At 42.4% G+C, this 18027-nt stretch overlaps 1 protein-coding gene and 1 non-coding gene across 3 annotated transcripts in view; both read right to left on the bottom strand.

The window, feature by feature from the left end:
* Positions 1-15014, bottom strand: part of Kdm1a (lysine demethylase 1A) — a 50748-nt gene extending 35734 nt beyond the window's left edge. For both annotated transcript variants that reach the window (XM_021631466.2, XM_021631467.2), the window contains exons 1-2: positions 14521-15014; positions 9631-9796 (exon numbers count right to left, since the gene is read on the bottom strand). In XM_021631466.2, coding sequence (XP_021487141.1) covers positions 9631-9796; positions 14521-14880 — 526 coding nt within the window. In that variant the 5' untranslated portion in view covers positions 14881-15014. The remainder of the gene's footprint in view (positions 1-9630; positions 9797-14520) is intronic.
* LOC132653456 (U6 spliceosomal RNA) lies at positions 10563-10669 on the bottom strand. The gene has a single exon (XR_009591195.1). It is a non-coding gene; the product is annotated as a U6 spliceosomal RNA (small nuclear RNA).
* Positions 15015-18027: the final 3013 nt, after the last annotated feature.

The raw sequence follows: 18027 nt of genomic DNA, 5'->3' as shown, positions 1-18027 counted from the left end.
TCTTGATAAACTTCTAAATCTTCTTAAAAGAAATGACTTTTTCAGAAATGTCAATTAGTCATCTCACACCTTGACAAATTAGCTTGGTAATAAGAAATGAGCATTTCAAAAGTTAAAAAATAAAAAGGTTTGTGTGTTCTTTTTTGAACACATAAATTCTGATTTTATTATCAGCAGAATTTTGTGTTTAATAATTTCATAATTTGATGTTTAATGGATAATGATGCCAAACTGGTGAGCACCAATACAAAACTAGAGTAGAAGTCCTACTTTAAAAGAGCTAAAAATCTATTTGGAGAAAAATGAATAATACCCGTAAAGCAACGTTAAAGAATGAAATAAGTTAAAGGACTTGAGAATCAGGGATGGTTTCTGTACAGGTGCTAGGGCTTTGGGTAGACTGGGAGACCCAAAGCAGCCGGAGGCAGAGGACACTCGGAGACAGTCTGTGCAAAGGACAGCACAGCACACTTAAGGAGAGGGTCTGGAACAGCAGTGGGAGATCAAGCAGAGATGGCCAACTCCTAGGCATGTCCTGTTTGCAGCGCACAGGCCACATGTGGCTGAGAAGACGCATGAGTATGGCCCGCAAAATCTGTAAACTTACTTAAACTATGAGAGATTCCCACAATTATTTTAGTGACTCAACTATATGGTTCACCAATGTGAACTTTGTAAATGGTAATATTAAATCATTATATCAAAACCTTAGACACTCTGACATCTATTCTTGATCTTAACATTAATGGAAGAAAATTGATCTTTAGCAAGAATGCAGTAAAACAAATTGTATTTTAATTAAACTGATCTGACCAGTTTCTAACAATGGACACCTAGAGAAAGAAAATGCAATTAAAAAGCAACAAAATAACTTATATGGAAAGTGAAATAACTTGGAACAAAATGAGTAAGTAAACAATACTTAGCAAATCAAAAAAGCTGTGCACCTAAGGACATAAAGAGATAAAGGACTTTAAAGATCCCTCCATTTTACGTTAGGAGAATAGTAATGCAATCAATAAAATGGGAAGAGATAAGCTGAATGGAATTATTATAAAGATGTCCGGAAATCGGCCAGCAAGACAGCTTAGTGAGTACAGGCTACTACATGTGGTGACTCGAGCTCAATCCCAGCGACCTGCAACGGTGGATGAAAAGAACTGACTCCTGCACACTCACATAGGCACATGCACACAAATGTTTTGAGAGTGATCATCACTACTTTGTACTACCTTCTGCTATCTCCATATTAAGAAGTGACTTTAAGAACACCATTCAAAGCCAGGTGTGGTGGTGTACACCTTTGATCCCAGTGCTAGGGAGGCAGAGGCAGTAGTATCTCTTGAGTTCAAGACCAGCCTGGTCTATAAAGAGTCCAGGACAGCCAGGGCTCTATTACACAAAGAAACCCTGTCAGGAAAAAAAAAACAAAAGAAAATAAAAACCATTCAAAAGCTGAGCATGGTTGTAGCATGCCTTTAATCCCACCACTCAGGAGGTAGAGGCAGGTAGATCTCTTTGAATTCCAGGCCAGCCTGATCTACATGGTGAGTTCAGGGACAGCCAGGGATACATAGAAAGGCCCAGTCTCAAAAAACAAACCAAAACAAACAAACAAAAAAACACCTCCAAAACAAAACATCAACAACAAAAACCAAACCAAACACAAACAAAGACCATTTAAGACCCTGGAGATAAGGGCTCCTGTGTCTCTGGCAGGACCTGCGGTGGACCTCAGCTGCCACATTAAGTGATTCAAAACTTCTTGTAACTCCAATTTCAGGGGATCTGATAACCTCTTCTGTCCCTCAGGCAACCAAAATATACATGGTACACACAGAGAGACACATACTCAAACATCAATACACTTCTTTCCTACTACCTATTTGACCCAATTCTGTTTAAAATAAGTGTCTGTTACAATAAATGAAAAACAAAGTAAACTGAGTTCACAGAGGTAACAAAAAGTAGCTAGACTCTTTAAGCACACTAGCTGTCTTTTAATGTTGCTAATGACAGTCAATATTTGAGCAGCAATAATATTCTAAATATAATTTTAAGTTTCAAATGGACTAGAAATCCCAGAGTTACACCATCATAAAAAAGAACGAAAACAGGTCACCTTCATGATGTCTAGAACTAAGAAAGGGTTCTGCTGCAAATGGGACATCCCTCGTCACTGTGCCAGAAGGGTCCACAGTCAGACACAGCAGGGACACAGAGACAAAGTAGGAAGTCAACATACGGTAAGCTGCTGCGACAAGCAAGCCTTTTAGAAATCAACAGGAAGACTATTTTCACATACTCTTTACCCACATTTCACAGGGATTTTCTGATTCCTACTTTTATGCAAAGTCTTGATTTATAGTGTAGGTTTCAAAATGCTCCAAAGCAAATGTTTAATTATGATTCTCAGTTAAGCCTCTAACTACAAGCTTATGGTGTCTGAACAGTGACAAACAAAGTTTTCTCTTCTTATTTACCTGTTTCTAAAATAGACAATATCAAACTTTATTCTGGCCCCACAGAAGGTGCCACTGTCACATTTCCTCCCACGTTTACTGTTACACTCCACACTTCCACATATTTGATAACAAGATACTAAAGTGACTTTCCAATTTCCAAAAAGATCTACAGAGTTTATAATTTGACCTGAAATTTTCAGACTAAAATATGAATCTATCCTATCCCTACTTCAACTTTACTGTTCAACACAGTAACAGGATGGAATCTTCACAGAAAGCCCCCACTGGCAAATGAGGAAATTTCTCATAGACAAATTACCCCATCATTTTATTACAATGTGATCAGGCTAAATAATGATGATAGCAAAGAGAATTCAAAGTCATAACAATAAAGTTGCTTAGCTAAATTATTATTTTCCTTAAGAAAAATCAAAACAAAATAAACAATTAAACGAACCAATTCATTTAGAAAGTAGGGTAATCTCTCTAAGGCCAAACATAGGATCCAAAAGTTCTTCTTACTGATCAAAATTCAGTAACAGTTAAAAAAAAATCAACAATTTTAAACTACCTCATAAAAAGCTAACATCAATTCTTCATGTTTAGCATAAAATTTCCAAAATCCAATCTGGGATGAAAATATTAGCTTGCGAACAATTTCTAAAAGATTTATGCTACAACATAGTGACTATCCTATTACTTAACAGTAATCTGTATTCTTAAAAAATGCCAAGAGTAGATGTTAAATATTCTTATCATAAAAATTATCTCATCAAGGTAACACACATGCTGCTACTTCACTAGATTGTAACATTCTACAAATACACATCACTTCAAAACAGACTGTATACAATGAAGTGATATAATTTTATCTCCCACTTTAAAAAAATTAAACGAACTTCTGGATTCTCAGTCAGTTTCCCTAAATTCTTTTATAGTGCTGCTTCATTCCTACAGTTGACCAGCTGCTAATATCTGTAGCCCTCTGGACTGAATATTATAATAGCGGATCTAGTCCATTTTTAAATTCTTAGACTCCAGACCACACTTGCAACAAAGGATTAAAATTGTACAATTAGTTGCTGTGTGTTGAATGACCTGAATAAAGAACTACTGCACTTGGAGGAATCTTATTTTATGTAAAAAGTATCTCCATTTTACCTTCTTTGTTTGTTTGCTTTTGAGACAGGGTTTCTCCTTGTAGTCCCAACCCGAACTTGCTCTGAAGACCATGCTGGCCTTGAACTCCTAGATCCCCTGCAGGTCCTGCCAGAGTAGTAGTCATCTCCAGACTCCTGAATGTTTTTGTTTTCTTTGTTTTTAAGACAGAGTGTTTCTATACCAAACCTGGGTATCCTGGAACTCATTATGTAGATCAGATTGGCCTGGAATTCAAAGAGATCTACCTGCCTCTGCCTTCCTAATGGAGGGATTAAATTTGTGGCCAATCACCACCTAGCTCAGTTTTGTCTTTTGTTTTTTTTTTTTTTTTAATTTTGCTTCTATATTACATACCACTCCTGTACTCTCCACACTTTCTGCTTCCAAGTCTCTATAGGGCTTTGCTTTTTTTTTTTAAATTAAAACAAACAAGGTCTCTACATAGTTCTGGCTGTTCTGGAACTATTTTAAACCAGGCAGGTCTATACCATATCATCCCTTGGTCACCACACCATGCTTGCATATCAAGGCCTTTATCCAATGAGCCATCTCATCAGCCTCTGTTGTCTCCTCCTTCTAAAATAAAGAAAACCAGCTGGGTGTGATGGGGTATGGCTACAATTCCAGCACTTGGGAGTACAGGCAGGAAGAGCCCAAGTTCAACCTTAGCCCAGCACAGTGAGTCCAAATGAGCTTGGGCTACAAGAAGTCCTGTTACAAACAGAGCAGGAAACAGAGTAGCTCTTCCTCAGGGACAGTGAGGTGGCTCACTGGGTAAAGCTACTTGCTGCCAAGCCTAACAACCTGAGTTCAATCCCTGGGTAAAAGGTGAGAAGTGACTTCCACAAACTGTCCTCTGAGTTCCCCACCTCCCACACACACTAATACAAAGATTCTGCCTTTAGATTTTTTTACACTGAATAACCAATCAAAAATTTATCAATTTTTATCACATAGTTTCCTAATAGCATTTGTGATCCAATGTCATTGAAACAAAATAAATTCTACTCATACCCTTTCTGTATTTATTTTTGTCTACTTAGTATTTTTACTAATCCAGGTTGGGTATACTTTGTAATTTACCTTGTGTATGTTCTCTTACTTTCTTCTCTCCTTTTTCTTGGGGGTAGATGACTTTCCACACTGGGCATCCCTGGCTAGCCTTGAATTCACTGAGATCCACCTGACACTAACCTCCCAGAGTGCTGGGATTAAAGGCATGTGCCACTATGCCCAGCAATCTTCACCTTACTTTTTGGAATAGAATCTCTCACTGAACCTGGAGCTTGTTGACTCATTTAACTGCTGGTAAACCCCAGAATCCTTCTGTCTTTGCTTCTCCAGTGCTGGGATTATAAATACACACCAAAGCACTTGAGTGGTTTGGGACCTGAACTAGGGTCCTCCTGCTTAGAATCCCTAGGTTCAGAATGAATATTCTTTTAAGTGTGTTTTGTTTTACCTTTTGGGGGGAGGGGCTGGCAGTGCTAGGGCACAAACCCAGAGCCTTATGTTACAATAGGCAAGTGCTCTACCACCAAACTATACTTCCACACCAAAATATTTTTTTTTTTCTTTTTGGTTTTTCCATGCACAGTTTCTGTGTAGCCCTGGCCCTCCTGGAACTCTGTAAACCATGCTGGCTTCAAACTCAAGAGATCCACCTGCATCTGCCTCCTGAGTGCTGGGACTAAAGGCATGTGCCACCACAACCCAGCGAGTGGCACATTTCATTCCAAATGTGCTTTTATTAACCTTTCGTAAATGTCTCAAAAGCTATGCACAACAAAGCTACTTACTACACAAAATATTATCTTCTGAAAGCAGAGTTCTCTAGTGAAAGCATAAAATCAGCAACTATTTAGTAAGGCAGTAGGATAAGGACAAATGGTGCTTCTATAAATTAAAGACTTAGCAGCAACACAGCAACAAACAGGGTAAAGACTGAACCATGTCAAAGGATGCTCTGAAGTACATGAGACAAGCTGAGGCAAGCTCCAAATAAAGTGTATTTCTAATAGAGGCTTCTTCAAATGACGGGCAGTTATTCTACCAGTTAAAGTCACGAATGAGTCTTCTCTGTTATGGAAGCTCCACATTAGCCAATGCATGCAACCCAAACGCAGTCTGTTCCCAATCAGTCCCCATAAATTAAGAAAACAAAGTTTAATGTTCACAGAAAAGATACTATGAAATGAAACAAAACCATCACTTGTTAAACCGAATATAACCAATGTGGAAATTTTAAGAAAACAAAGCAATACAGGTTTAAATATAAGCAAGAGTTAATATTTTAAAATCTGTATATTACCCATAGGACTCTTTTTTTGTTTTAAAGATTTATTTATTTACTCTGTATACTGTGTTCTGCCTACATGTGTGCCTGCACACCAGAAGAGAACGCCAGATCTCATTATAGATGGTTGTGAGCCACCATGAGATTGCTGGGAATTGAACTCAGGATCTCTGGAAGAGCGGCCAGTGCTCTTAACCTCTGAACCATCTCTCTAGCACAAACAAGCTCTTCTTTGCTTTAAGCTGAAGCCACAGACCCCTCACCCCCAGAACCGAACCCAGGGCCTTGCTAACAAGCTAAATTCCCAACCCCTATAGGATTCTTAATAGGACTACAATGGCACAGTTCAATTTGGGGGTTGGGGGATGAATATTTAAATTCAAATAGAGAGCATCCTCCAATAAAATAAATCTAATCCAACACCATGAAACAAACAAATAAAACACCTTTTATTTTCACTTTAAAAAATTAACCGTGGAGGCTGGACAGAGTATCACTTAGCACGAGACAGGCACTCCACTACAAACCAACTTTCGTAACTTTTATGTCTCCAATGTCCCTCCGTATGCTTTTAGTCCCTTTTACAGATTGCCTTCTCTACAACAAATACCTTGGTACCACCCTTTACTCTGAAGAATTCGGGAAAGATTAGCGACGTGCTGGCGTATAACACAGGTCTGGCTAGGTGGAGGCCCTGCGTTAGAAACCAGTTTTACGAAAACAAAACAACTTGGGTACTTACTACCTCAAACTAGATAACCAGTCAAGCCAGGCTTTCTCCAATATAGTTCCAATCTGCCTTCTAGCTTCCTTCTCCAATTCTCATTTAAAGAAACTTCTCCAATAATAAAATCATTTGATCGGTCTTTGGAACACCTTGGGCTTTTATAAATAACAAAAGTTATCCCCCGACCACCACAAATTAACACTTTAGAAAGCAAAGCAAAATTCTGTGAACAAATTTAAAAGTAGGTAATAAAATTAAGCAAGCAACCCTTAAAACATTTAGATAACTTCTAGTTTTTTCCTAACCAAAACTTAACTTTCCCAAAAATATTAAAACATCTTATTTATACAGTGCTTCCAAATCACAAATCCCTTCAAGACATGTTTTGCGGGATCAAAACCTGATATTTACGTAATAAAAAACTCTCTTAAAAAATAAAAATAAACTAAACACACCATCAAAACCAAGACTTGGTTTAAAGTTTTAAAGAACAAAAAAAGTGTATATCATGTTGGTACCAAAGATAAATCTTATCTACTAGGATCACAGACTACCATACCAAAAAACATCAGATTGTCACAATACTTAAAAGCTCTTAAGTTGAGAGATTTGCAGACTCATGAGCTATGACAGGCATTTCAATAGCAGGTGCCTAGCAATGGCAGAGAAAAAAGATAAGAAACAAAACACTGTATCAGGAAGAGGTGAGAAGAAGAGAAGGAGATACAGATTGAACAAAGGGAAGAAACCTAAATGCAATGAGAAGGTGGCGCTGAGGTAAAGGGAGGCTCTGCTACCTTCAGGCCCATGTGCAAAGGTAAGGCGCATTCACACTAGACGCCTTCCAATGTGGAGCTGCCCGATGAATTATTAAGACGGTCTTAGGAAAAACCCCTGGATGCTGGGAAGAATTGAATCCAGAATCTAATCTTTCTCTTTTTCAGAAAGTGTTTTCATATTATTTTATTTCAATTGTACAAGTTATTTTTAAGAGCTTCAGTCAGAATTTATGTCCTAACCTTAATTTACATTAGCAGTTGACTTTCAATCCTCTCAAATGAAGTACCAGCACTAATTGTGGGTTTTAAAAAATATGAAGGTTCTGGTAATTTACAATAACATCAAAGAGGAAAAACACCTAAGATTTAAAAAAAAAAAAAAAAAAGTAAAAGATGGTAGATTCAGCCAGGCGCAGTGGCACATGCCTGTGATCCCAGCACTCAGAGAGGCAGAGGCAGAAAGATCTCTGTGAGTTCGAGGACAGCCTTGTCTACAAAGTGAGTCCAGAACAGCCAGGGCTACACAGAGAAACCCTGTCCCGAAAAACCACCCAAACAAACCAAAAAGAAAAAGCTAGATAAAAAGCTAAAACTTGTCAAAATGAGTTTTAATCTGGGTAACTCTGAAAGTAATAATACACGAGATGAGGCCTGAAATAAGCATCCTATTTTAAAGGTTTAGAACTAAAAGAACTGGTGAAGTGTGGATCCTGTAGTTAATACAAATTTAAAAAGTCATTTCAATGACAGAGGCGACGTAATTCTTCAAAGTCAAAATGAGTTATTCAGGGCAGAAAACACAAAAATTAATTAAGACTATTGTTTTACATTGTCTCTCCAAAACAAAACAACTGGGGTGCTGGAGAGATGACTCAGAGGTTAAGGGCACTGTCTGCTCTTCCAAAGGTCCTGAGTTCAATTTCCAGCACCCACATGGTGGGCTCACAACCATCTATGGTGAGATCTGGTGCCCTGTGGCCTTCAGGCATACATGCAGGCAGAACACTGTATAAATATGAGTAAATCTTAAAAAAAAAAAAACAAAAAACTGGTTAGCATATCCTCAGAAAGCTAGGACTCAAGGTTGACAATATTTATGAGGGTTTTTGTTTGTTTTGTTGTTTGTTTGAGACAGGGTTTCTCTGCGTAACCTTTGCTGTCCTAGAACTTGCTCTGTAGACCACACTGGCCTCAACTCAAGAAAGAGATCTGCCAGCCTCTGCCTCCTGAGTACTGGGATTAAAGGCCAGGCTATTTATGAATTCCTTTAAAGCTATTTGAAGCTCTGACACCAATATAAACCCAATAATCTTTCATGGTATACGGAAGCTTATGTGAGATCAGATTCTCTTCATGGCCTTTCGTGTGTGTGTGTTTACAGATGCCAGAGTTTTAACAGTTTTAACCGTCTTCTTCAACACTCTCCATCTTAGTTTTTGAGACAGCCTCACTGACCCTGGAGCTGGCAGATTCAGCTAGGTTAGCTGTCTGGCCGGCACACTTCAGCAATAATCATGTCTCTGCCTCCTCAGCACTCAAGACTATAGGTCGTACTACTGCACTCAGCTTTTCCACGGATGAAGGGGAATGAACTTGGATCCTTGTGATTTATACAGCAAGCACTTGACTGAATATTTTCTGAGCCCCACAGTCTTTCCTTATACCATTCCTTTTATTAGAAGGCCCTGTAACTAAAATTACAGGATCTTCGGCCTGATCCTCTTAACTTCAGAATATATGTGTGTGTGTGTGTGTGTGTGTGTGTGTGTGTGTGTGTGTATAGTCACCAGGAAAAAAGTATTTACTAACAAGTATATGTAAATAAAAACAGAAACAACACCACCAAAATACCAAAACTTTTAAGCTAAGAATTCAAGTCGTCATTGACAGGACTGGCTCTGTAGATTTGACAAGTCTATGTTTTCTCTATTTATTTTTTTCTAATTATAACCAACTTACACTGCCATTATCTATCACCACCCTTTACTTTATTCAGACATAAACAAAAAGGTTAGCAGCGCTATAATATACATGTGCACATACACACATGTATATAAACACATAAAGAGACACACAGCAAAGAGGCCCAGAATCAGAATATAAGCCAAAGACAAAGACATAAATAACACTGCAAGATAAGAACAAAACAACTGGTTCTTATTTCTAAGATAAAGCAAACTATGGTTGGTCATTACAACTCACCAGATGGCTCTTCCGGTTCACTTTCATTTTCTTCCTCAGGTGGGGCTTGAGGGGGTGGAGGGGGGAGCTTCTTTTCCTTTTCTGCTTTGGCATTTCTTTCTTCTTCTGAATAATATTCATCTTCTGAGAGGTTGGCTAAACTTTCATCCATTTCTCTGTATTCTACCTACATGGAGATTATACCAGAAAAAAAATAAATACAATGAGAATCTCAATCAGGGACTCTATTAGGAACCATTACTGGAAATTGATTGCTTTCAAACTTCAAATTTTAAAGAAATAACAAGGTTGAGTCAAGCCAACTTATAATAATTATTAAAGATAAAAAGCCTTAAGAAAAAAAACAATAACACAGTGCCAGCTCAGCTTTAACCCAACCTGTAACTTTCACATCCTAACACTGGTTACATCTCTGACTCAGGCTCTCCTGCAGGTTTCCAAATGTGTTTATTTTCATGTTCATGTACTGAAAGTTTCAATTAAAATGGCCCTCATCCAAATATACAGTTTGAGCCAGATATGGTGGCACATGCCTATAATTCCAGCAAGTACGTGACTTTTTAAGTTCAAGGCTATCCAACCTGAGCTACACGGACAATTTCAGGGCTAGCCTACATAAAGTACCCAGTCTTAAAATACCATATTGAGAATGTAGCTCAGATATTAGTCTGTCTCCCCACTGTGGCCACTTTGAAAATCTTTCTCTGCTTTTTGCTACTGTCTCTTTAGGTAACATACTGAGGACAGAGGGCCCAGCCCGGCTTGTTAGACCTGCCAGGGTCCAGATGTGACCCCCTACATCTTCAGTAACATCTTTACAAAATTTCAGCCTCATTTTGATTGCATAATTTCATAATAATTTAAAAAAGAGGAGCCCCTGACTAGCCAATCTCCAAAACATTGTAATATTGTTATATATATCTCAATTTTTTTTTAATACGGACTGCTTCATGAATTTGCGTGTCATCCTTCTGCAGGGGCCATGCTAATTTTCTCTGTATCATTCCAATTTTAGTATATGTGCTGCCGAAGCGAATACACCTCAAAACTTTTAAAGCAAAGCTTGTCTTCACTGGCCTCAGCTTCCTTTTTAAAAAAATTCTCTGTGGTGCATTTACACAGGTGTACATACTCTTGCACATTCTAAGGCCAAGGGAGGAAACTGGGTGTCTTGTTCTAGTACCCTCAGCTTTAGTCCCTTGAGACAGGGCCTCTCCCTGAACCTCAGGCTGGCTAGCAGCCAATAAGCTTCTGATAGCCTCCTGTCTCCACTTCCCCACAATGCTGGCCAGTAGGGCCCATATCCATCAGCTTGCTTTTTATTCCTTAAATGGACACACCATCCCACTAATATTACAGTTCACAGAAGCTCCTACTCTAACTATAAATGGGTAAAATTTCCCACCTCTTTGCTGCTGCTTTTTAAGAAAGTAAATAAATAAATCTCACTGTAAGACAAATTTTACAACCCATTTTTTAAAAAAATGAGCTAAGATTATGACCAGGTAGGGATGGGGTGTGCCTTTGCTAGTGTGGTGCCTGCCTCACACACAGAATGCCCTGGTTTGACTCTAAGTGCCAAATAAAAATTCGTATAAATAACACACACCAGTCATCACAGCACTGCAATTAAGAGGTGAATGCAGAGCCGGGCGTGGTGGCATATGCCTTTAATCCCAGCATTAGGGGGTCTGTGGGCTACAGAGGCAGGTGGATCTCCTTGATTTCAAGGCCAGACATGCCGATGCATAGAGAAACCCTCAAGTACAAAGTGAGTTTAGACCAGCCTAGCCTGTCCTTAAAAAAAAAAAGTAAATATTAATGGCAAAAAAACCCATAACAATGTGCAACATCATTAGCTATTAAGGAAATACAAATCAAACTACAATGAAATATCATTTCAAATCTACAAAGAAGGCTAAAGTAAAAGACAAACAATGCTAAGAACAAAGATACGGAGAACTAAAACCCACACACACTGCTAATGAAAAGGTAAAGTTGTAGTTGCTACTTTAGAAAAGCATTTGGTAGCAATTACTATCACACAAAAAGGCAGAATCCACATGTGACTGAGCAATTATAATCCCAGGTATCACAAGGGACTTGAGAAGTTATGGCCACATGTTGTACATTACTGTTCATAGCTACAATATAAATAACGGCAAGAAAAGTAGAGACTTCTTTCCCCACCAAAATGCCCATCAAATGAATAAATGATGACAAACCCATATCAACAGCCAAAATAAAGGGCCACATATCATGAAAACATTCAGAACAGGCAACTCCACATAGTCAGAAAGCAGACTAGTGACTGCCAGGGGCTGGACATAGGGGCATGAGAAAAGACAGCTAAAATACAAGTGCCTCTGGGAAACAGTGAAATGTTCTAAACTGACTGTAGGGCTGATTTTATCTTATGAATACATATTTTAAAAGCAACACTGGCACATGAATTATCTCAAATCTGTTTTCAATTATCTCCGTTTCTGGTCACACTTTCAACGAAATTGATAAAATTGTACCCTGCCTTGTTTCATTTCTAAGGGTTGAAGCCATCAACCTCTGTGCTTTCCTAATGCCTTAAAAGAAGATGAGGAGAAGGAAAGGAGAAGAAGAAGGAAGTAGAAGGAGGAGGAGGAAGAGGAGGAGGAGAAGCAGGAAAAGCAGCAGCAGGGGAGTGGTGACACAGGCCTTTAATCCCCAGCACTCAGTGAGGCAGAGGCAGGAGGATCTCTGTGAGTTTGAAGCCAGTCTAGTCTACAGAGTTACAGGACAGCCACGGCTACACAGAGAAACCCTATCTCAAAAATACAAAGAGGGGCTGGAGAGATGGCTCAGAGATTAAGAGTACTGGCTGTTCTTCCAGAGGTCCTGAATTCAATTCCCAGCAACCACACGGTGGCTCACAACCATCTATAATAGGATCTGGTATCCTCTGGCGTGCAGGTATACCTGCAGACAGAACATTTTATACATAATAAATAAGTAAAATATTTTTAGAAAATACAAAGAAACCAAACAAAAATAAATGAATGAATGAAAAAAAAAAAAACCCATAATGCAGGCAGAGTGAAATGTGTTCAAATTAGCTTTGGGGATGTGTGTCACAATGTGTCTTTTGCTTTCCCACATGCACTTTCTTCAGAAGTTTAAAACGGGATTCTAGTTTTGCAGATTTTAAAAACATGTTAGGTAGGTTTCCTTATGGCATTTTCACACAATTGGTTTTTGGTGACTCTCCTCATCCCTTTCTCTCCTCCATCTCTGCTAAAATCAGTATTCCACCTTTCTGATTTTTGTTTAGATAAAAGCCCACAAAAAGAAACAGAGAAAGAAAGAAAAGAAAATTAAAAGCAACAAAAAAAAGTGCCTTTCCTCCAAATTCATTTTTCTGAACAGTGAGTGTGAGGTCTTTCAAGCAGGGAGCTGAAGCTGAGGGCTCTCCCCATCCCACCCACTTGGAGAATGACAGCACAGCAGCCTGGCAGTGTCCTGTACTTGTCACCCTGGCTGCTCTCAAAGCCTGGGGGGACGATGCATTGAGCCCAGGAATTTGAGATCAAACTGTGCAACAAAACAAGATGTTATATCAAAAACAAAACAAAGCAAGCCTAATGAGGCAGGCCTAGAATCTCCGTCACTTGGGAGGCTGACGCAGGAGGATCACAAGTTCAAGCCCTGTCCAGGGCACAAGATAAATCCAGAGGCAATCTGGGTAACTTAACTTCAAATTAAAAAGAGGGCTGCCAGCAGTGTGGTAAAGAGCCTGTCTAGCACAATTCCCCAGTGCAACAGGAGAAAACAGTGTACAAGAAGTTACCTATATCACACAACTTTACTTAACGCTTGTACTGATGGATTTATTCTGCAGTGGACAGAAACCCTTGTTCCCAGCCATGCCAGGCAACTGCTGTGCCAACCAGTTACACACCTAGACTACTTCTCGGATTCATTACATACCCGTATGTATTTTCATTTTGCCAAACAGATTAAGAACTGTCTGGAGAATGCCAGTGTCCGTGCAATAAAGCCACACCAATCAGTGCCTGGCAAGGCTACCGACCCGGGTGATTCTTTGTTTCAGTGACGCGTGACACCGTGTCAAAACACCGAACTTTGAAACTGTAAACCTCAGTTTACCCGTTCTTAAAATGAAGCTAACAATACTAGACCAGCGTAGTCTGAGGAAAGGAAAACCTTGGCCCTGTGCCAAATGCACCATCTGGCGCACAGAGGCGTGAGACAGAGGTTATCTGTGTATAGGGTTGGACTCAACGCCAAATCTTTTATCTTTACATTTGCACAGTGACCAAACGGTATGAGCACTCTTCATCCGCTTCCACATCTGTAAAAGTCTACCCGGAGCCAGAAATGGCGCTGGTCGCCAAGCCTGACAACTTCAGTTCTATCCCTGAGCATGGTGGACAGACATGACAGACTCAGGCGAGCTGCCCTATGACCTCCACTCGCACACAGACAATAAATAAATGTCTTTTTTGTTGTTGTTTTTAAAGAAAGACGAACGAGTCTACGCCAAAAGACCACAGTAAGAGAGGGAAAAATAAATAAATAAATCAAACCTAGTGCACAAAAGACCTTTTAAAAAACAAAGGAAAAGTCTCTTCCTTTCACACCCCTTGATCTGGAGCATCCCCTCCAGCTCCCCTCCATCTCCCTGCGCATCCAGCCCGGAAGCCGCCCAGAGTCCATACAGCAGCCACCCAGGTGGACAAACGAGTCGGGAAGCCATCTTTCCCAGTCAGACGATCACGGTCCCACCCTCCCGTGCCCGACACCCCGGGTCCCCGCACAAAAGACCCGGCCTCCCCTCCCGCGCCCCGGCCGCCCCCACGCCCGGCCCCCGGCCCCCGCGGCCGGCCCCGGCCTCACCTTCGCCCGCTTGCGCCGGCTGGTCCGTCGGCCCTCCGGGGTCTCGGCTATTCCCGTCTCCATGGGCGTCGCGGAGCCGGGCCCGGCCGTGGGCCCCGCCTGAGGCCCGGCGGATCCGGGCGGCTCGGCCAGGCCCCCGGGCGGCGAGGCCCGCGGAGGCTCCTTCTTACGGGGAGTGCGCTCGCCCGCCGCCCCCGTGGCAACGTCGGTGGGGCCCGCCAGGCCCGCGGGCGGCGCGGCCACCTCCGAGCCGTTCTCCGCGCCGCCCGCCGCCCCGGGCCCGGCCTCCGTGCCAGCCGCGGCCGCCGCGGCCGCGGCCGCCGCCGCCGCTGCCGCCGCCGCCTTCTTCCCAGACAACATCTCGGGCCGCCGGGCCGCTGCGGGCCTCAGGGGCCGCTCGGTCTGCCGCTCCGTGGGTCCGCAGCCGCCTCTCCGCTCCGGACCTCACCCACACACAGCACGAAGCCAGACAGCTCCGCGTGCGCACGCGCCCTGCGCGCTCCTGCCGCGCCCGGACAAAAAGCAGCAGCAGTCGGCCCCGCCTCCTCGCCACCATAGAGCGGAGCCCTGGAGGCTAGAGCGGAGGCCAGAGAGCGCCCCGCCCGAGGCTGAGCGAGAGCGCCAGCTGGGATTGGGAGTCGGCCCCAGCGCCTCCGTCTGGCTTCGGATTCTGAGCCTGACTACACCTCCCAGGACCGTTTCAACAGGGACTCTGAAGATTCATTTATTCATTCACCCATACACTAGTTACTTCAAGTAATACCGTTCACGCTCACTGCACGACAAAGGCTGAATTGTGGAATGCTGGCTTTCAGAGACGGGGGACACACTGAAGGACGACTTATGATCACTTAATTATCCTGCGCCTTGTAACTCAACCTTAGAGCACTTGCCCAGAAGGCATATACGGCCCTGGGTTATCCCTAGCGCTGGGAACTTCAGGGAAACTAACTTCATAGCTGGCCCTGCTTGGACTGAGGCGAAATGAAGAGTACACGAACTTCCATGGTAATAAAATAGAGAGAGATGAGGAAATCCTGGTTTGAATCAAAGTGGACTCACTCTTGCCAAGCCTTTCTTTCTTGGGGCGGCACATTCGTGGGCCGCACCATGCCTCCTCCACGTCCCTTATCCTCAGGCACATAACCCTTCTTCAACTTAGGTTAATTCTTTCTACTGTTGAGATGGTGGGTGTTTCGTTTGTGAGATGCCGAGATGTATGGGTTCTTGTGGGCGGGTGGGGTTACGGGGTATTCACCAGAGAAGAATGCTCGGATGGGGGGTTTAAGCTAATAGAAAAGCTTTATTATCGGGTTGGCGACTATTCTGGGTGTTTGGAGTTTCAGTGTAGCCGTGAGCCTTTCTCGGGGCAAGGTCAAAAACTATATCTTGGGTTAACATATATCAGTTAACAAGAAAAGTTAGCCAGAAGCAGAACCACAGAAGCCAAAAAGCAAGGTTAGTAAAATGTCCACAACTACGGGCTTTGATGGATTAGGCCTTTGTTTTAGTTTTGGCAGGTGGTGCTGTCTTCGTGCTGAATTTTACAGCCTGAAACATACTTCTGCCATGGGGTCAGTTGTGCTAAGGTCTATGGCCCTGTTACAGTTGGGTTTTTGTTTTTTAATTCTTTCAAGGTGGTGAAGTTGACTGCAAAACAGCAGGAGGGAATTTTCGGGAGGAAATTCCATACCGTAATTGGGGTGATGTTTATAGGGGTGTAAGTATTCATCAGAATTCATTGAACTACAAGATTAAAATAGGTCTTAAACAAACAAACAACAACAACAACAAAAAACTAGTCTGGGCAGTGGTGGCACATGCCTTTAATCCCAGCACTTGGGAGGCAGAGACAGGTGGATCTCTGAATTTCAGACCAGCCTGGTCTACAGAGTGAGTTCCAGGATGGCCTTGAACTCCTGGTGCTCTTGCCTTCACCGGGGATCACCCAGCTTTACCTTTGGTTTTCGTGAAAAATATTGCTGTGAACGTGAATGTGCAATTATCTCTCCAAGTCCCTGCTTTTCAAACTGCTCCTTATTGGGCACAGCCTTGCTTATTGGACTGAGCCTAGGCTTCAGTGGCAATTCAAAGTGATCATGTGACTTAGTGAGGTGGGGAAGTGGGGAGGTGGGGATGGCCTGGGGGAAGATGGTTCGGTTGGTAAGTGCTTGCCGAACAAGGATGAGGACGCATGGTCCATCGGGAGAGCCTATGTAAAGAGCCAGATGCTGTTGTGTGCACTTGTCATCCAGCACTGGGGAGGGAGAGACAGGTAGATTCCTAGGGATCCCTGGCCAGCCAGTCTATTTCATTGATGAGCTCAGGCCAATGAGAAGACCCTGTCTCATAGAGGAAGGTGGATGACGCCAGGAATGGCAGCAAAGATGAACCTCTGGCACGAACACTCACACACCCACACGCACACACCCTCTAAGGAGGGATATAGGTTAATGGTGAACCACTGCAGGAGGCCCTAGGTTAAATCCCCAGTGTTGCAATAAATAAGCAAATAAATAGACAATGATATCATTATTGGTTAAAAAACTTTTAAAGGAGCCAGGACCGGTGGCACACACCTGTAATCCCAGCACTCAGAGAGGCAGAGGCAGGCGGATTTCTATGAGTTCCAGGCCAGCCTGTCTACAAAGCAAGTCCAGGACAGCCAAGGCTACACAGAAAAACTCTGTTTCAAAAACAAAAAACAAAAAACAATTATTTTTAAAGACCATTCTTTCAGTTCTTTGAGGGCATTCTCAAAGTGAGGCAACTAACTTATCTACTTTGAAAAAGTTAACATCTGTCAGGTATGGTGGCATGTGCTTGTAATCCCAGCACCCAGGAGCCAGAGGCAAGAAGGTATTCTAGACTAGCATGGCTGCAAGGAAATACCTGTCTTCAAAACAAAACGAAAAAGTTAGCGTCTTAGTTAGAGTTACAATAGCTGTGCTGAAATGCCGGGACCAAAAGCAGCCTGAGGAGGGGAGAGTAATTACTTGGCTTACATTTCCACATCACCGATCATCATCAAAGGAGAAGACAGGACAAGAACTCAAGCAAGGCAGGAACCTGGAGGCAGGAGCTGATGCAGAAGCCATGGAGGGAGCCTGCTCTCTCTGGCTTGCTCATCCTCCTTTCCTATAGCATCCAACAACCACCAGCCCAGGAGTGGCACTACCCACAATCAGCTGATCCCTCTCCCATAAATCACCAATTAAGAAATCACTGAGCTTGGCAATGCTCTGCTCTGCCCTGCCTCGTGATACTCCTGGTCCTGAGCAATGGCAGGATGTCTGAACTAAAGAACAGTTCATTTTCTGGAAAAACCTCCTTGGTCTGTGCTGCCGCTAGAATCTATGTTTCTGCATGTGGTCCATGCTACAGCTGGGGGTCAGGCTGGTGTCTCTGGTCCTGCCACTGCCGGCCATGTGGATGTCCACGAAGCCACATGGATGTCCGTGGCTTGTACCGACACTGGAGGCCATGCTAGCATCAGTGAGCTATGCT

The sequence above is a fragment of the Meriones unguiculatus genome, chromosome 3 (genome assembly GCF_030254825.1).
Source record: "Meriones unguiculatus strain TT.TT164.6M chromosome 3, Bangor_MerUng_6.1, whole genome shotgun sequence".
Taxonomy (NCBI): Eukaryota; Metazoa; Chordata; class Mammalia; order Rodentia; family Muridae; genus Meriones; species Meriones unguiculatus.
This window is presented reverse-complemented; position numbering and strand designations above follow the sequence as displayed.